General features: G+C 48.1%; 1 protein-coding gene across 2 annotated transcripts in view; it reads right to left on the bottom strand.

Moving 5' to 3' along the window:
* Window positions 1-1,963: 1,963 nt before the first annotated feature.
* LOC142582427 (uncharacterized) overlaps window positions 1,964-20,081 on the bottom strand; it is a 98,450-nt gene continuing 80,332 nt past the window's right edge. For both annotated transcript variants that reach the window (XM_075692135.1, XM_075692134.1), the window contains exons 2-11: window positions 14,407-16,885; window positions 13,741-13,877; window positions 12,479-12,606; window positions 11,742-11,997; window positions 10,390-10,539; window positions 8,380-8,446; window positions 7,433-7,558; window positions 6,681-6,849; window positions 4,968-5,111; window positions 1,964-4,053 (exon numbers count right to left, since the gene is read on the bottom strand). In XM_075692135.1, the coding sequence (XP_075548250.1) occupies window positions 3,955-4,053; window positions 4,968-5,111; window positions 6,681-6,849; window positions 7,433-7,558; window positions 8,380-8,446; window positions 10,390-10,539; window positions 11,742-11,997; window positions 12,479-12,606; window positions 13,741-13,877; window positions 14,407-16,364 (3,234 nt within the window). In that variant the 5' untranslated portion in view covers window positions 16,365-16,885 and the 3' untranslated portion in view covers window positions 1,964-3,954. The remainder of the gene's footprint in view (window positions 4,054-4,967; window positions 5,112-6,680; window positions 6,850-7,432; window positions 7,559-8,379; window positions 8,447-10,389; window positions 10,540-11,741; window positions 11,998-12,478; window positions 12,607-13,740; window positions 13,878-14,406; window positions 16,886-20,081) is intronic.

Genomic DNA, 20,081 nt, shown 5'->3' with positions numbered 1-20,081 from the left:
CCATGTATTAGAGTATGCTTCTGCGTCTGGAACCCATATAAAGTGCGCGACGTTAACAAAGTTTAATCGGTACAAACGAAGGCTGTTCGTTTCCTTTGTCATACCTACGATCGTAATTTTTCGGCCTCGTCCACAATGAATTCTTTGAATTTATCTCTTCTATGCACAAGGTGGCATATCGCTAAGATGAAGCTATTAGATTCAGTTATTCACTCGTCTTATTGACTATCCGCTGACGATTACATCGGGTATGCCAGTGTTTTTCCAACTAAACGTCGTCACACCCTCAACCTAAAGCCTTTCTTTGCGCGCACTAACGTGTTCAAACACGTTATTTCCCGAGAGTTGTCGACTGCTGGAATGAGTAACCTGGTTTTGTTCGTGAATTGGCACTGTCAGATTTTGTATAATTGCTGTCCCTTTTTTTTAGTTATGTTCTACTACCTTTTTGTCTGTTTCTTGTGTTTGTTGAACTCCACTCCTGCAAAAGACCTGAATAGGGCTGCAGTATTTGAAAATAAATAAATAATTACAGACCATTTTGTCATGTTGGCGCACCCGCGTATGTCGCGTCCGCGTTTGTCGGACCCGAGAAGTTCAATTGCAATGCAGTCGCACTCAGCGCTCCGCCCTTCATGAGAAACTTTCTTCATTGCTGTTGCTCTTGTTTGTCAAATTTAGCCGCGCATTCCACTATAGGATTCGTCTTCTGACACGCGCATGCACCTGACGTGACCTTCGCATAAATCGAACGATTACTGTTTCGAATACTGATAGCAGAAATGTGTTTTGTAGGTAAAAAGGGCACCTCCGGAAGCGTTTAGAAGGCTTCAAGAGCAATGACTGTTTGGATTTCCTGTGCATCCTCCCACGTGCACTCAGTTCTCACTCTCGTCTTTTTTTCCTCTTTCCATTCCCCCATTCCCTTACCCCCAATGTAGAGCAATGACTATTTGCATTTCCTGTGCATCCTCCTACGTGCACTCAGTTCTCACTCTCTTCTTCTTTCCCTCTTTCCATTCCCCCATTCCCTTACCCCCAATGTAGGGTAACAAACAGGACGCGCGTCTGGTTCACCTCCGTGCCTGTCCTCTCCTCGCTTTTTCTTTCTCTGTAACTGGCCACCATACAACACGCCAATTTTAATACGCATGGCGTAAAACAACGCAAGCGCATGCACGCAGACTCATGTGCAAGGGGCGAAACAAAACAAAAACTCCACCGCGTGCCGACGTTATGAGTGAGCTCGCGAATAAGTCACGCATATTAATGGCGGATCTTTTACTTCAGCAAGTAGTATGTGCGTTGGTCGAAGTGTGGTGTAAACGAGAGTGACATCTTTTCGAAACTTCCGGAGTTTAACAGTGTCGATTAGCCAATAAAACGGGAACGAACGGACAGGGATCGCTCGTGCTGCAATAAGCGTAGACGCGGCGCGATGTTTTGAAATTTAATTTCCCAGAAACAAAATGCCCCTAGGCTTTGTATTTCGCGTAAATGATAAGGGCACATAATACTATGAACCTCCCAAGAACCAGGAGTTGCCCTTCAAGTGAGGATTATAAATAAACGCAGTTTCCGTGATTGGAACATATGTAACTTAATTCTGCTGTCCCTGTTGCTCATTAGACAAACTTCATGTGGCCATATATATTAGACCAACTAAAAACAAAGAAAACTGCGCCCTACACATGGTATGCACGTACGTCATTCAACGATACTCCGCGACTTCCGGTTTACGGCAGCGCCATGTTGGGGAACCTATAGGCCTATGCGCGCGCCTGCTGATAAGGTACCCCAAGATGGCGGAAGGTAGCGGAAGCAGACGACAGCAGTGGATGTGACGTCACGTGCATACTATGTATATGTATGTAGGAACAGTTGATGAGAACTAGTATAATTGTGCACTCTTAAACAAACTTCTAGGTTGTTTGTCTAGTTCTAAAGAAGTCAGATGCAACCATGGTTCGGCGAATCACTTTTATTGTCTTATGGGTGTTCGATGACTTGTATCAAACAAATGCAATCAGAACCATGAGCTGACACAAGTAATACAAGAATAAAGAAAAAAATACGCGATACTAGCAGACCGCTCGTGGCATGGAGCCCACTGAGCAGTCGTAGGAATCCATTCTCTCCTTCGGAGCAACCCTATTGGTATAGGCGCGCGACAGTGAACATGCACAATTTATTTGTATCCCCTCTAAGGCTTTCTTCATTAAGATAATACAGTAACTGTCGCTGTAAAATACTTGTACGTTACCTCACTCGGATGCCGACTCGGCGTGTCTGCACTAGCACATAAGCCGTGCTGTGAGCTTCTGATAAATTACGCGATAGTTAGGACTCACGTTACCACCCCTAGATCACGGACTACAGGTAGCGTGTGCGGTTAAATCACTTCATAAAATATCATTCACGCCCACATCTTGCACTCCGAAAAAAAAAGAAAAGAAAAACTACACTCAGAGACAAGCACGCACGAACATATACCAAACACACGCGCACGGACGGGCTTTTTCTAGGTCCACAAAAATGACGCTTGTAGAAAGCCACAGTCTTGGTTCGTACGAAAGCCATCTCTGGGACTATGTAGTACGTTCGACCACATGTATACACTGCTTAAACTGCAGCAGCCAGTTGTACAATGTAGCCTGTGCTTCTCAAGGAGCACAGAAGTGGTTAAGCGTATAGATGTGCGAATGTGTGGAGATGTGCGAGATAGGTTAGGCGTTTCTGCTCGGGGTAGGTTCAGTCCCGAAATTATATACCAATTATGGCAATTTGTTACTGCCTAGACTAACCTCTCTCTCTCGCTCACCATGCAACGCATACTTGGCAGTCTTAATTTTTTTCTGTGTTAGGCTTTCATTGGTTGTAACGCTCCTGACAGCGAAAAAAATAAATAAAGAAGTCGTTGCACAACACAGTGCTGTCATGAGCTTCGCTTCAGTGGTAGTGAAAGAACGAAACATACATCACCGGTTTTCTAAAATAAGCTCCACTGTCGACTTAAGCCAGGACGTGCTTGTGAAATCGCTAACAACGAATCTATAGAACTGAAATTCTACATCAAAATTATTTTACTGCGCAAGCCCCCATGAAAATATGTGATGTATTTGTAGCTCACTAACGGTTGGGACACCAGTCGTGTACCCTACGTCTACTGTTACAGCCTGCAATTGTGCGCTTATAACGCCGAAATAAGGGAATGAAAACGTCACGTGGCGTCACACATCACTTATGGAGGCGTTCCAGCGAACAAGCGTGTCGGTTGAGCCTGTAACGGATGAAAACAGCGCATGCGGGCCATGGCGGCAATGAAAAATAAACCTCGACGTTCAGCCTGGAAATGGAAGGTTGGGTCAGCGCTTCTGCCTACGGCCACCATGTTGCGCCCCAGAATGCAAAACTGCGTGTCAGAACCGCAGGGTAATGCAGTTTTTGACCACTCCTGTCGCCCTTTACCTTTCATCCCCGATCTCTACACATTGTCCACCAGCTTCGTCGCTTCACTATCGAATCACCAAATCCACTACAGTGTATAGGTCCACCCGGTTCTCTATGCTATACGTTACAGGATAGGCACACTCCAACGCGATTTTGCAGCAGGCGAGAAGATCCGCCATGTCGTCCCACTTCTGTGCTCCTTTCACTGCACTCATGGTTCATAAATACTCAGCAGCACCGATAGGTCTGCAGCGATGGCACTGCGTCCCGTCAATGGACGACGCACTGTAGCAATTCCGGGATCGCGCACTATGGAGTCCCAGATCGTTTGTCGACGGAAGCAAGTCGGGACACATGGTGCCCACAGGGCCACGCCCTTGCACTCGCGGCTCCCGCAGATCTGCTCGCACGTCTGTCGCTTTACGCGCGCATTTGGCTCACGTCGAACTGCTGCAGTCACTTCTTTTCTGCGAGATGCGGCGCACTCGCCGGGCAATACTGCGCTCAGGAATACATGGTGTGGTGAGACGCCGTCTTGTAGTATGGCGTGACCGGGGCGTACATCTCCCTCTTCTGGGGCTCGTATTCGTACGGGTTGTGACTCTGCGAGGGTGAAGAACATGAAGAGAAGTGGAATGTAACTCTGGAGACTTCAAGAGATGGCTAGAGCACGAAGAAGAGACGAGAAACGCACACCGCACTGTTCAAAGCCAATATCCCAGTAGTAGGTGTGGCTTTAGACTTCAATGACACGTATATTAGAATTCAAAATCATATGTGAACTGTGCCCGCACGCGGAACAACAGACCTCGAAACGACATGTAGAAACGATGGCCATGGACGGCGCTAACACATTTTAACACATTATGGGTGTACCCTTAGCAACATTTACGTCATTGCTTGCCTCATCTCTCCTTCTCTCCCCTCTAAGAGGGGTCTCAGCTTCTCTGAGACACCCGAATTTAAGCCCTGCTTCCGCAGTTTTAACCCGGGACCTCGGGTTAAATTTTGCAGTAATGCACTTTTGATCTGCTTTAGCGTTAGTGATGAAAGACAAGATGCATACAGCAAACAAAGATGAAAGGCAATATGGGGCTCACCCTATATATTTAACTAGCAAAATGTCGAGAAAGAGATCACTTACGGAATTGATACTGCATTCTCTACACTGTAAGTAACAGCCACATTAAAAATTTGCTTCGATGAAGGTTTCAGAATGTCGAAGTTAAGGTGTCAGGTTATATTTCTTGGTGCCATGGTTGCTGCGTTTTCGTGGTTCTGGTCATAAGAGCGCAGAGAAGCACAGACAAAATTTAGAAGGAGGGACGCGTATGTTCTGCTTGGTTTGTATCCGATGCAACGAATTCGGTTCAGCAGGGCGTAAAGGAAACGTTGTGGCATGCGCCTATTTCATCGAAAGTTGTGTCAGTGGAGACAAAGACGGCCGTGTGAACTCGGATTGTGTTGTGCGTTAGCTGCCGTCAATGCGTAGAGTGCGTATAGATCACGTTGCTTACCGGTGGTGGGCCGTACATGGCCCCCCTGGAGCGCGGCCTCTGAATGTGGCTGTAGTGATTCTCCTCTTGTGGGCTCGGACTGCGCACTCGGCCGGGAGTGGCGAACCCGGGAGGTGTCTTCGGTGGAGCCGAAGCCTCAGGTTGCTGCGAAGTACAGGAACGCAGTGCAATTAACATAGCGACGTTCAAGTCGTTTTCACCAAGGAAAAGTCTACTCATCTTATGCATGTATCCTCCCATTAATTATCAATAGGTCATTTGTCCATCGCTTTAGTTGGCAGCAATGCTCCCCAGTTGTTGAATGACAGCTAATTTAACGTTGTGGTGAGAGCGTGATACAAATCAGTGCGGGTGCGTGCTAAAAGGGAAAAATGAGAGGAAGAGATTGTGTTCGATAGTTCCTGTATCAAATTAAATATAGCTGCTGCTAGGCTCAGGATCCGTACCATTATACTATAAGTGAACTATCATAAGTGCTCGAATATTATATATATATATATATATATATATATATATATATATATATATATATAAGTTGGTTATAGCGGAATATATATATATATATTCCGCTATAACTAACTTCAGGGAGTACCGACTCCTCCTATTTCTTGGCGCAGATATTTCTTTCACACTTGAAAAATCAATAGGTTGTCAACGTGGCACACACAGCAGTGGTGTATTGTCAGTAATCTCAAAACACATCGCTTTTGTATCCTGTGAACAAGGCTGCAGCGTTCTTTATAGGAGCTTGCAGCGGAACACTATTGGTGCCCTGAACCTTGCACCAGACATCAAAAAAGGTATATGCTTAGAGTATCTCGCAGAAAAGGCGCGCAAGTCCCATACCAGTCCAACGTCTTGCGACGCAACGTAATCGTATCGTCGTGACTCGGGCAGCTCGCAGTTCTGAATAGATTTTCGTAGATCCGACATAAAGAACATCTTGGTTGGCTGTAAGGCACTTATAATTATTTTTACGTCAGTGGCAAATAGCGTTGTGGAGGCGTAGTAGGAGAAGGCATTTTATTTTCCACTATTTCTGAATCCCCGACATAACTTTTGTTATGCACGTGCATGTGTCAAAAGTCCGCAGAGGCAAAAGAAAAATGATCTACAGTATGCCACTCAATTTATACCATTCGTCGTATCACTACTAATAAAAAAAAGTTGAATTATAGTGGATGAACAGCTATCAACGAAATTTCGGTGTAAGCGAGATGTTCTAATAAATGTTTTCATCGCTAATTAGTTTCAAACAGCTCAGGCACAAGACGAAGCAAACAATTTAAAAAAAGGCTGTATATAGAAGTTCGCCACATGTATAAGAGAGGAGCCAACATGGAGGAAAGAAAAAAATTTAGGAGAGAGCATTACGTCACGCAGCTGCAGCCTTGCCACGCGAACGCTCCGTGAAGCCAAACCTTTACACAGTGGTGGCCCAACACGTGACCTCTTGCGTCGAGATCACGGCGCAAGAGTCGGGATTTGCTGAGACGTTTGGTTCCCAGTAGCTATGCCAGTTGTCTTTATTTGGTGCGTACTTGTTCGGCTGCCCCGCCGTGGCTCAGCCTGCCGAGCGGGAACACTAAAACCAACCGCGCACTTTGACGAGCGATCACATGTTGGGCTACGACACCCGGCTTCAATCGCGTTGCGCGATGCTCCCTCCCAACATTTTCCTTCCTCCATGAGAGCCAAGTAGTACGTCGTTACCACGTATATGTTGCCCATGGCGTCGGCGATGTGCTGCCAGCGTAGTCTGTCTTCGACGCTGACGCGATAGGCCGGTCCCAGCGTAGATGCCTTGCTGAGATAGCCGAGACTGCCGACCGAGTGGGCCGACATCACTTCCGCCTTGTGTTGCTCGCGCTTCCAACGACGGCTGCGTACATAGGAGACGATAATAAGTGCACGTCACCCGGGGCTTTTCATATCTACGGCGTCCATCGAATCGCTCCGTCACTCGCTGTTTGAACGAGATCGTTCTTTTCGCTCAGAAAACTGCCGCGCAGTTGCCCAGGTGGCTGGCGCGAGCGAAGCGAGGAACAGTCATTACAGCGATAAGGAAACGCATTGATCGGATAAGATTGCCAGCGCTTGCTGTAATACCCTAGCAACGGCTGTAGCGAACTTGACGCCCGTTTTCGCCGTCTCGCTCTGTAAAATCTGTGCCATCGCAAGGTTCATTTTCGTCTTTTTTCTTAGCCACAGTGGCACAATGACTGGGCGTTCCACAAACTATTATAAGCAAGAGGTCGCGAGTTAAATCTCTGCCGTAGCGACCGCATTCCTATCAAGGTTGATGGGGGAACGCCCGTGAAGATTTCGGTTTACATAGGAACAAAGGAAGTAACACAAAGACTGGCCAGAATTATCCGCTAGCTTATGCCACGGCGTCGCTTGAAGCGGTATAGCGTTCGGCTGTAGAGCGCCGATTATATGCGTATGCGTGCAAGTGCACTCACTTCCAGAGACACAGACAGACGAGGGTGAGAACGATGATGATGACCGCCGTGACCGAGGCTCCCAGCGCCACACCCAGCACCTCTCCGTCAATGTCGCACCTGGAACCGATGTACTTTCCACGGCAACTGCAGAGAGAATCGTGATTCCGTTACAGGTCAGTCTTCAAGAATATCCCACGACGACGCATGTGCCTCATGTCCTGCCAATGAGGTGAGTATGGGTAAACCCTTAACTGGACTTCACAGGGATGAATCCAGCTGTCAAAATTTCTGAGTCGCTTCAGCTTATTGGAATCTCGTGTTCGCTGCACGACTGCGGTTGTTTCGTTTGGTAATGTGAGTTGGGACGGCAGATTTTTCTTGACGAATACGAAGTACCTATGCGTTTTTATGCATAAAAAAGGGTTTTTGAGTGTGTTAATTATTCACGCGATCTTTTTTGCTTCACTTCGGTTCATAACACATGTGGAAAGGGGAGACTATTACTCTCGTATTCGCACGAGAGTACGTAAACGAGAGTGCGTTATACTGGGCAGATGGCAACCGCCATGTGTACACGATGTGGTAGCGAGACATGAAATGCGCCTGAAAAATAGCTCACAGCTTCAAAATTAAGTCCGCGAGGGAGATCACGGCGCCTACCACAACAAAGCACGATTAACAACGCAAACAATTGTTCTCTATGTTCTTTATGTGACGTTGTAGGGCTTACAGATTCTCACTGTCCTTCTGCATCATTTTCTTCTTCACTGGGAACAGGGTAGCAAATCGCTCACTAATCGCATTAGCTCCCTGCTTCCTTTGTTTTTGTCCTCCTCACTCAGTGTGATTTTTGTAACATCGCGTAGAATACATGCAAAATGGGGCTTGCGACGTGACTTGATTTACAAAAACGAAGTCGTTACGAGGAAAACGTAGATAATGAAAGGTGCGGTTGGAACCCGTACCTGCATTCACGTTGTCCATTCGCAATACGGCAGTCACCTCTGTTGTTGCAGTAATCCGGTGCGCAGGCTAAATGGAAGAAAGAAGAACAAGCATTGTCAGCGGGCTGAACGCACACTTTATCGTGGTATCGTCTGTATGCCCTGGTGCCAGCCACGGTGGCTAGGTTGCACAGGGGTGCCTGTTTCGAGCGGTGATGGTCTTTGTGGCGACGACCATGTTGTTCAAATGAAGGGTAGGATTCGGCACACTGCCTGGACGTAGATTTGCATAACAATTAATAAATATCTATAACTATTCGTAAGTGATGGTCAGCACGCCAATTTAGGCAAATAGTAAAGAGCGCCTTCAGTGCGAAAAACATTGTGAGCCAGACTCCGTGTATCACTCGTATCCTGTTCGTGAGGCCACGCATTACGGTTTCCAGGCCGCAGATGTTTGCGCCCGTTTTCACAAAGCAGCTCTTACGCTAAAACGATTCTTTACTACAAGCAACGATCAACTGTAATACACATAATACTAGCGAACCCATGTGGCCAATGACAAACAGTTCCTGTGCACTAAATGTTCTGTGAATTCGCCCTCGGGGCTCATGTCCACAATGCAATTGTACGACAGGAACTTTGTAAGAACAGGCGCCGGTCACTCGTGACACTGAACACATATTAGCGAGAGTTGCCGACCAATAACAAGTAGTTCTGACGAACTAAACGTTAGCTAAAAAGGCGCCCACTCAGAACATGCCATCAACGGTGCAACTACAACTACGGTCCCGTACAAACGTGGATCGCAGAAAAGATATTAAAAAGGAAGGATAAAGAACGTTTTCTATTAGGTTTCAAAATATGAAGTACCGTATTTACTCGATTCTAAGCACCCCCTTTTTTTCACGATCGCGATGCCCAAAGTGAGGGGGGGGGGGGTGCTTAGATTCGAAAAACCTAGAATGACCCCCCCCTCCCCCGCCCTCTTTTCGCTGCGACATCACGACGAGACGGGTGCGAGAAATAACATATTATTTTGCAAACATTCAAAAAAAAAAATCAGTGCAGACAGTGAACCCACTGCTTGTGTAGGATGCTCAGTCACTATCACTGCCATTCGAGTTCGTCGCACCGCTTGAACCGCTGCTCTCGCTACCCCACAGCAGGTCGTCTTCCGCTCCGTCGAAGTTGTTTGTGATCGAGCACTTCTTAAATGATTAGACCACAACGTCCACTTGGACCCTCTTCCACGCGTCCCAAATCCACTTTGCGATGGTTGATGGGGACGCTTTCTGCAGCTTTCCCGTCGGCGTCTTCCGGTCAGGGTTTCGCACCCACTCTTCGGACTCCTGTCAGAGATTGGCTTGGAAGGGCTTGTTGACTGAAACATTGAGGGGTTGCAGCACTGGCACCATGCCACTCGGAATCACAGCCAAGTGGCTATTGATGCTCCGAATCTTTGTCTTTAACTCCGGAGTCAGATGGCCGTGAAACGCGTCCAACAGAAGCAACGACCGCGTGCCTTCAGGTCCGTCGAGCAATGATTCCAGGGTGAGCAAGCGCGTTTGAAGGCCTTGGCTACGCGCTCTTCCTAACAAATATGGGGGTGCTTAGATTCGCATGCAAACTTTCTTCCAAACTTTTTCGCGAAAATAGAGGGGGGGGGGGAGTGCTTAGAATCGGGGGGTGCTTAGAATTGCGAAAATACGGTATATGAATCACATCAAGTTCCAGTATCGCTGCACTGAACCGTTATTTGGAAAATCCCCGACAGTCTCCTGAACACCTCGCTGCACTCTGACGATCTATTCTAACTTTCCAGAAACCGCTTGCACACTCTCGAACTCTAAAAAGCCTTAGCGTCCTTTTTAGACGTCCGAAATGGGGACGTCTAAATACGGTACATATGCCAAAGATTGTGCACTGTAAAGCGACCGAAGTGCCGCCTTATCTGTCACGCACATCAGCCGACAGCATGTAGCAACGTCAGCGGCCAAAAGGGAGGTAGAGTGCCAAACTTTCGCTCACCGTTGCAGGTTCTGCCGCTCTTCCACTTGGTGTCCGGGTACTTGTCAGTGTAGCCCGCCTTGCAAGTGCAGCGGAACGTGCCGAACACGTTCTCGCAGACGGCGTTTTTGGAGCAGTCGTTGAGACCCACGTCGTTGCACTCGTTCACGTCTGCGTGCGTGGAAGGAAATACAAGGACCCTTTCGCTGCTGCTTATAGCTTCACGCTTAACAAATAAGCTTATTGTCCTTTGCACAGAGCGAATCTTAGCAACTGAAAATTTTAGACTTATAGTCTACCGGGGAAATGGTTCTTATTAAAATTATTTGGTAGGTCATCTGAATCATATGAGAATTTGCATATTGTTTTACCTCCCGTCCCTGGAAACTATGGGCTGTATGCCTGAAGTTACGCTGATTTCCTGGGCATCGTACAGTTCAGCGTATCAATGCTTTGCTGCCCTTGTTATATATACTAATCGAAATCACTGATGACATTGTTGTTTTTTTTCAGTCTTTCACTGCGAACATCTTTTCCCTGCGAACGCCAGTCTTCCAGCTCCTTCTGATCTATCGATTTCTATGCTTGCTTCTTCCTAAAGCTTTTAAATGCTATTATATCGATTTTTGTTTTCTCTTATCAATTTTGACAGTTCAGCGAATTCGGCCTGATTATTAATGTTGAGGTCCTTCATGTTCCGTCATTCTATGCTTTGATCCTTCGTTGCTTAGGATGTTTTCTGTCCTTGAGCGCTACCTCAGACTTCAGTTGTGGTGTCTGAAATTATTTCAGTTAAGTCCTCATTCGTTATCTGTATGCTACTATTTTCCTCCTGTACTCATGCCTCATATTTTTTTTTTCCCCGTGGTCTAGCCAGCCTGAATTTATTCGCTTTTGCCAGACTGTTACTGGGTTGGCCTGTTTCTTTGCCTTTTCTCTCTTCACAGATAGAGCGGTTCCGGATGTCACTAACCACTCAATTTTACTCACCCAACATTTCTACAACCTGCACAATGCTGCAAGGTTGGCGGTGAGTGTGAAATCTATATAATCGCTTATTTCCCCGTTTGGGTTTTTCCAGGATGATTCCTATATTACTGTGTTTCCCATCGCGATGATTTCATATCCATATTACAGGAGGCGAAGCGCTATTGTGTAACATCTTTAGGCTAGAAGCTGAGGGAAAAGCGTCTAATACATTGAAGCGAGAGAAACGAACAAAAGTGCACGTAGCATGCGACGTCGCAGATTATGTACACATTGTCTGCGAATATAACATCTCACATGGCCTTATATATATATATATATATATATATATGAGACGATATCTAGCCTGCGGCATAGGTCCAGAAAGACGTTCATCGTTCTCTCACCGTCCACCGAAAGTCCCGAGTTGAGAAGCCCGTCGACGTAAAGCCTGCTCTCTCCGATGTTCGAGTTTCGGCGGTTGATCATGTTCACCACCTCGTGCTGGAGAACACGCTTCACCGAAGGCACGCGCGTGATGTCGTTGTCCTCCAGCTGCACAGTGGCATTCATCATGATCTTGCTGCCGGCGGACTGGAACCTGTTCACTGTCGCGTCCACAAAGAGCCGCGAAAAGCTGGACTTGCTGAACAGGCTGTGTAGCTGCAGTACGCCAAGAGACAGGCATGGAGGGAAAAGAAAACAACGGGTTATTGATGCAGGGTAATGCGGGAGTCCGTTGAAACTTGTTACGTGTTATCCGAAGCTTTGCTTCAGAAACTAGCTTGGTTTAAACAGATTTATGCAGCAAGTCTCTTTGACTTATACTACCAACATCGTCCAGAGTTTCAGGTTTTTGGTAGTAAGGACTGCTGTTGAGAGACTATGGTTCTGTAAAGGACTGCCAACATTTTCAACTTGCAGGCCTCTCCAATATTTTTTAATGTGAGGGCACATGAAATTTCGCCGTCCCTTCAACTGGTCCAAATGCCCAACATTTCCTAATATCACGATTGGCCAGGGCCCCTATTTAACTAGTTCTGCAAACACGATTCAGCAGAATACTTTTTTTTTTTTTGCTATAGCACCTTGTGGTTGAGGAATTAGAGAAATAGAGAGAGAGAAAAGAGGTCACAGAACTTACCGCTTGCTTTGCTTCATACTCAAGCAGCCGGTAGTCTTCCGATTCCGGGTTTCTGTAATGTCTGGTGAACACCAGCTTTTGGTCACCGAGCCGGTCGAGTTTCAATGTGAGGCCAACGTTGATAACAGCTGCGAAATTATGCACAAAACGAAATTAATAAGAATTTCTTCTCCGTTCAACTCAACATAAAGCTCGTAAGAGCAAGACAGTAAAGAACCATCGATGTACCGCAGTGCAAAAATTCTCGCTGTAGTCCTTCCGTAGATTAGTCGGTGAGATATAGAGGACTAGTGCCTACTGCACAGGAAGCTCCTCTACTGGAGCCTCCTTTGCTCCGTGATATGTAATCTTTTATATGAACACATAGGCACTGAGACATCCATTAATTCCTTGTTTCCCTTTTATTTTATATCGTGCTGAAATAAAGACGTTTTGTCGCTCATTTCAAGCAGTGGTAGCCGTTTCTGCGTTGTACATTTTTGTAAGGCTGTCAAAGAGGGTAAGGAAATGCAATGGAGCTTTGCTCAGTAACAGAAAGTGATTCAACCTAGCGAAACATATTCGTGTGGTGATGATTACGGTTACTTTGAAACGATGTTGATTTGAAAGAAAATGAAGTTGCCTTTCTAAACAGCAGTTAACGATGCTTACATTTCTGTGCTTTGGGAGCGCTCTGTCGATGAATGCCTGTGCGCGATGGTACATGCGCGTTTAACACTAATTGGTGACACTTGCATTTTTCGGCAATGGTGAAGGAAACAAAGCTTAATACTGGACTGACGCGGAATCAACGCCAGCTGACTTTCCGTGAGGAAAGTTGAACTGATCAACAGTCGTCCGAGGGTGTCATTGAAGCCAACGTTTCCACAAGGTGACTTGTTGAACGCGGTGAACTAGTCCTCATGTTGAGGTGCTCCTTATTTCCCATCCCTGAGATTTTCCTTGTTCGACCACTATTTATCGCTGCATGGTGAGTTGCTATTGACTTTTGTTTGGTAATAAGCTAGCGAGGAATATTATGTAGGTTCCTCGAAAAGGAAACTCCGCAGTTCAAGAAGGCGTCCTTATCAGGAGTCGTCAAACTGGAAAGCTTTCCTACACTAGCGAACGCTCATTGGTTTTCAGTTTAGCTTGATGCTAGGTTTATGTGGATGACATTTTCTGACTTTCGCATCTACCTCGCGCCTTGTTTACTTGCGAGAAACTAATAAGTTAAACATGCCCGTATTTTCGTCGCAGCAAAAACAAGTAATGATACTAACGGCCGCAAGGTCCCCTGGGTATTGTCCTAGTGAATCCCGGTCTGCAGTGACAGGAACTGACGCCAAGCTCGGCCTTGCACCACTCGTTCAGCTGTGAGTCGCACGTCGAGTCGTCACCAACGATGCAGGTGTCGATTCTGGGAGTGAAAATATGATATTGCGAATTTGGCTCAGTTATGGCCGGTATAACGTTGCCCAAAAGGGCCAGCATCTGTTTCCTGCTTCGAGTACTTTTTTTTTCTCGGTATTCAATAAAACTCCACTAAAACATTTAGTTCTTCTGCTCGTCTTATACCTATATACGCTTCTGATCGCCGTGGGTCTCATGCAATTGTTCACAATGGTTACAGTTATGAACTGTATGGTCAAATACGTGACGTTCAAAAGCTGTCTGCGCTCTACAGGCTAAGAATTACTGCAAATAGCAAGACGAATGGCTCGAGAGAAGGGCGGGGGTTAAGTTTGTTTTTTTACTATTATACGCTAGCAAGCTTTACAGTAATGATTAAAACGTTCACGTCAAGTTACCCAACATGACAAAGCTTGTGCTAGATATGCATATAGGAACACAAACTTGATTATTTTTTGCTCTGGAAAGAATTGTATTTGTTTCCACAAGATACAACTGTATTCGAGTGTAGTGCAATAATCCGCTAGAACACTTACCTCACCAAGGTAGCATTGTGTTTTGGCCGGTAGCCAGGTCTCCTTCGTGGAGAAGACCCAGGCTTCGAGGTAGTCTTGCGTGGTGGACCCGTTGGTTCTTTGGGCCGTGGACGAGACGTGCTTCCGCCAGGTCTTTGCGAACCGTGGCCGTCCTGCGGTCTCGGGAAACCGAGAGACAATTCCGGAGGAAAACCGATCACTGGCCTGACATCTTCGATCTCCACCGGGATCACTATCGGTCTTCCTGTGGGTGACTGATTGTGCTTCACTGGCGGCCTGGTGTGGGTCACATCCGGCACGAGTGTTCCCTTTCCAGATAAAGTCATCACCACGTCCGATTCATTTTCACTGGCAGTATGCGTGTTTGAATGCACAGCCGTCGTCGTCGAGCGAAGACTGGGTTGCAGCGTAGTACTCGGAGCTGTCGGTGGCGTGCTCTCGAGCTTCGGAGTACCGTAGATCACTTCTGGCTCCTTCTCTGCGTTTGAAGTCTTCGAGGTGTGCGATGAAGACGGTGGTTCAGCCTCTCCGTCGGAAGGCTGCGTCACCTCAATTTCGTCAGCATCGGTCGAGCTGCTTTCTGTGCTCATTTCTACTTCTACTGACGGCGCAGTCGTCGAGAAGGTGGGTCGAATTGTCTGAGAAGGAGTCACGACATTGCTCACGGTTCCAATGGAATGCATGACGGTAATATCGAAAACCGAAGGCTCAGTGGGTTCTGTGATAATTTCAGGCTCCTCGGCCGTATTGACACTCACCCTGGAACTATTGGCTCTAACAGAAGAGTCTAAGAACACAGGAAGCCATCCCGACACTGGTCCCGACGGTACTTTGCCAGATGGTTCCAGATCACCTTCCGTCATCGTAGGTCTCACGTCGTGCCTGGTGTCCCCTTCGTATCTCGTCTCCTCTACCGCGGCGTCGTCACTCACGCTCGTCGGTGTCACCTCTTCGACCGGCGACGAAGACACAGGTGCCTCGTGGATAAGCACGATGGTGGATTTGCTGGGAGGCAAGTGCTCAGTAGCTGTTGCCATCACCTCTGGTCCGTTGTCACGAACAGTCTCCCTGTGCATGGTAGGCTGTTCGGGTTCATTGTTGGCCGGAGGTGACTCGGACAAGGCGGGCGTGGCCTCGTACTGGTCGGTGTAGTGCGTCGCCGGTGGCGGCGGCCGTTGGTGGTCGTCCTGGTGGTGATGGGGCCGCTGTTGCCTGTCCGGGTCGTTGAGACCCAGCAGCTGACTCACGTCCGACGGCGTCGGGTAGACTGTGGGCGGGTGGGGCAGAGGCACTATGTGTATGTGCTGCTGCGGGTGGTGCGGGTGGTTCGGATGGTTCACGGGCGGGAAGTGGAAGTTGGGCGGTGGCGGCCGAGGGATCGTGTCGAAGTGGCCCGGGTGCGGCGGCGGCAGGTGCGGCAGGCTCGGTCTCGGTCGCGGCGGCGCCGAGTGCGGCGGGTGCGGAGGGTGCGGCGGCGGGTGGGGCGGGTGCGGCGGTAGCTGCGGCGGCCGGGGCGGGGGCGGCGGGAAGTTGAAATTGGGGGGACCCCGGTTGTTGATCCTCGACGGCGGCTTGTGGTGATGGTGCTGCTGAGGGGAATGCGGTGGCAGCGGAGGAGGAGGCAATCGCATTGACGGAGGTCGAGGGAGGTTCATGTCGCCGCCAAGGAGCTGGATGATGCCGCTGAGGATGTTGTCGATGGACGGGTTCCCGCCACTGCCGTTGCCGCCGCCCCGAGTCCGTTCGGTGGCAGCGGCAGCCGTTGACACGGGCGTCGCCTCTCGGCTCCGGCTGTGGTGGACCACGTGGGCCGGTGTGGCGCTGGATGGATGAATGCTGCGAAGTACGCGCAGAGAAGCATCTTCGGAATCGTCCTGCTGCGGCTCTGTTCCTTCTGGTTCCGCGGTAAAAGACGGTAGCGTTGTGACTTCGGCGACACGCAGCTCTATAGCCGACATTACGCTGGCAGTACTCCTAGGAACAATGGGTGCGTTATACAGCTCGTCTTGAATACTCGGCTCATCTGAGAAGGAGATAGAGCCTACAATTTGCTCCCGCTCTCCATTGCTGGATGACGACGATAGCGTTGAGGGGTGAGCCGCGCTCGCTTGATTGTTTTGACTGGTGTGCGCCGCATGGTCAGTCGTTGATCGTGACTTATCTGCCACAGTTACTGCTACGGATGGCTCATTCGTAACAGAGTGCTGCTTGCGTTTTGAATCAGGCAAAGTAAAGTCCGTTTCATGAGATCCTTCCGTACGCAGCACCAATGGCAATTTAGATGTTTCGGAAACTGTGGTGACAGACGATGTACGAACACTTGAAAAAGAACTGGAAAGTTCTAATGAAGCTGCGTCATTAAGTAATAAGGAGTTCTTTGAAGCGACTGGCCTTAAACGTTCTGGCACGGTTTCACTTTCTTGACTATGTGTTGATGAAGTTGATGACTCTGCGGGAACTGCTTCTAAGTCAGCTGTTACTGAAAAAAAACAAGATAAATAAATGTAGGAAACAAATTTATTTTCTTCGCACCATACTAAATACACAAGCAGACATCGGGCATGGTTTATAGCTAACGTTTGACATTTTAATAACTCTTCTTATGTGCTAGACGTTTTCTTTATTTTACGTTATATGAGCTCATGTTAAAGAACAGCGGCCGACTTTGCAATTTTGTTTGTTCGCAAAAATTGCTAGGCATTAATTACCTGGAGCCCTTGCGATTGCGTCAGTCACCCGTAACGCTTGATCGGCGCATTTTCAAAAAAAAAAAAACAATTTTAGCGTGCGCACAAAAATGCTTTTGCAAATGTGGATCTGACACATGCTCCATACAGTGTATATAATCTCTGTGGTGTCTTTAATGAGACGCTGCTGCGATGCACAAAGAAACAAATTGCTCTCGACTAACCGTACCAAGCTTTGATCAAGCCTCACCCAGTCAGGCAAATTCTTGTGCGGACACCCACCAAAAATAGCCGATACTTATTGTTATTACGCCAATGTTCGCTTTACTGAAAGCGGCGGTTAACCACTGGCCTCATTTCAGCAACGCTTACGCCTTTTAAGTACCTACCAAAAAAAAACACGAAAAAGAAAACACGAATGTTCTTTTATATCTGAGCCTCACGCGCCGCTTGCAGGCTGTGCATTACGTTTCCTTAACGTTTGTAACAGATTTTCCTCTCAACGGGCACAAACACGTATGGACATATGCGTGCTGGCTCGGTGCACAGGAAACCCTCTACAGAAAAACCTACTAATATAACTCGAATATGAAAGAAAAGTAGGGGATAGAAGAAACAGAAAGTCCATGTTTTTCCTCAGCGCTTGCATACAAACGTCGTCAGTACCTTATGACAAAGCGTATATCGAAGTGGGAGAGAAAGAAAGTGGGAGTCAAGGCGTGACAGCCGACGGTGCAGCGTATACGCGAATGCAGTGATATACGTATAGTGAAAAAGCAAAGCCCCATCGTGAACAGCAAGAACCGGCCGCCCGGCTGGATTTCGCCGAAAACAGACATCGCGTGCGGGTTTTCGCAAAGCCCGTGCTTGTCGCAAGCGAGGCGGACGGCCGCTGTTTCTTTTTTATTTTGGTGTTTCTTAAACGCGTGTACCCGCTTGGCCTGCTTTCTTCGGGCATGTGCGAGGGAATGGACACCGGTGGTGGAAGCAAGACCGCTAGTGACGTTGCCGCTGATATTCTCCAGCGTGTGCGTGCATCGACATATATGTATACACATTTGTGTTCGCACGACGCAAACGCACGCACTCGGAGGGAGAGAGAGAGAGAGAGAGAGAGAGGGAGAGAGAGAGGGAGAGAGGTGCCTGCGCACATAACGAACGACCGAGCTCGACGGCCTACATGGGCGCCATAGAACGTCGCAGATCGTGCGGCGTGCACTGCTTACAAGCTTTGCGGCAACAACGCCTGCGGCCAGTGTTCCTCTCTTGCACCTTTTTTCGACTGGCCTAGATGTACGATATATGTAATCGCCACGGTCGTTTTGGTTGTGTTTTCTTCGCTCTCAATTTCCATTAGAAGCGCGCCGGACAGAAGAGATGCAAGTGGCACATTGCGGGGCCCTACGAGTGAAAACGTTATAGCACGCGAGACAGAAAGTTAACGTTAGGTGCGCAGAGACGTACAAGGTAAAACGCGGTGCCTCATTCTGCTCCTAAATAGCTCAGTAGACGTCAGTGAGCGAGTTTTGAACGCATAGTCGCCCAGCGTCAGTTAGTTGCGCGCAAACAGCTTGAGACGTGTTTGCTGTGTGCACATTATGCTGCACTCCTCAGGGGCGTCCAGTGTGAAAATGAACATCAGGGCCCGTATTCGCAAAAAAGCTCTTACGCTATCATTGTTCGTAAGAGAATATTCCAGTCAATCGTTATGCTGGTCATACAATAGTAGGACCAGCGAAGGCGGCCGGCCAATGGCAAATAGCACTTACGAATGGGAAGGTTTGTGAATTCAGCCCCAGGTAAGCAAGCGTACAAGCAACGATTCCTGCAGTAATACAAGCTGGAATCTCGCTATAGCTGTTACTTGCCAAGCAAATTGAATGTTCTCCCCTACGCCAATTTTCAGCGCAAGAACAAGAAAAAGTTGGCTGCAATCTTCAGTTGATGGCTCGAATATCGATCCCGTGTCACTGAATGAATACTTTTAGTTTTATATTGATTATTCACTAGTAGATTCGTCTCTATAAACGAAGAGCAAGCTATGTTGCTGTCCCCTGAGAAGGGGTAACCAACAGGATAAAAATGTCATAGTGGCGTTTGCAAAAATGCAGGAGGCATAAACGCACATTTCCTTCAAAATTTCATTTGCACTTGAAATTTTATGCTATGTGTGCTAGTTTTCTGATGGTAAGAAAAGTCAAACGTGGGTCTGCTAAAGGTACTTCATCCAGCTTTTGCTTCGTCAGTCACAGAGATCACCATCATGCCCTTCTTTTTTTTTTTTTTTTTGTAAGAGTAGTCGTCAGAAAAAAAAAATCTGAACTCAACTTGTTCCCAGCCGGTCGAATGCCCTGTACACTCGCTTTAACCTCTATTACGAAGTTGCTTGTTACGGTGAGCATGTACATCGAAGGAATGCCGAAGTCTTGTGCGTCACAACACCAGTAGCGCCAGCAGGAGGAACTTTACCTTCTTACGGTCGCGCTAGCCGTGTTTTTGCTTGAGCCCAAAATGTCTGCGGAAAGGTCAGGAACCACGGCTTCGGAACGTCGCCGCATCCGGCCGCGCGAACCTTACGCTCCTCTGACACATGCGCGAGCGGTGGCTTACCGTGACTGCGGAGCGTATAAACACAGCCCCTCGACGCGAAGGGAGAAGCGAGAGCAGGCGCACCGCACTGACCCACATCCGCGACCCATCATTTGCGCTGAAAGGCGGCCCGCCGGCTTCATTGTTGCTGCCGCGGCGCCTCGTTTTCCTCGGCGGCGTCGGCGATGCTGACCTTCGCAGCGACCGCGAAACGGTGCTGCGCGAGGCGCTCGACGACGTCATGCGCGCACCGCTGACGGCCGTGCGGCATCTTGGAAGAAGCGAGGATGCGCTCGCCGTCCGGCCTTTGCGAAAACACGGCGTCTGGGAGCGAGGCACGTCGTGTGCACGGTTCCCGCGACTCGCGTATACACGTGCGTCGAACGGTGCGTATGGGCG

Source organism: Dermacentor variabilis, chromosome 5, assembly GCF_050947875.1.
Source record: "Dermacentor variabilis isolate Ectoservices chromosome 5, ASM5094787v1, whole genome shotgun sequence".
Classification (NCBI taxonomy): Eukaryota; Metazoa; Arthropoda; class Arachnida; order Ixodida; family Ixodidae; genus Dermacentor; species Dermacentor variabilis.
This window is presented reverse-complemented; position numbering and strand designations above follow the sequence as displayed.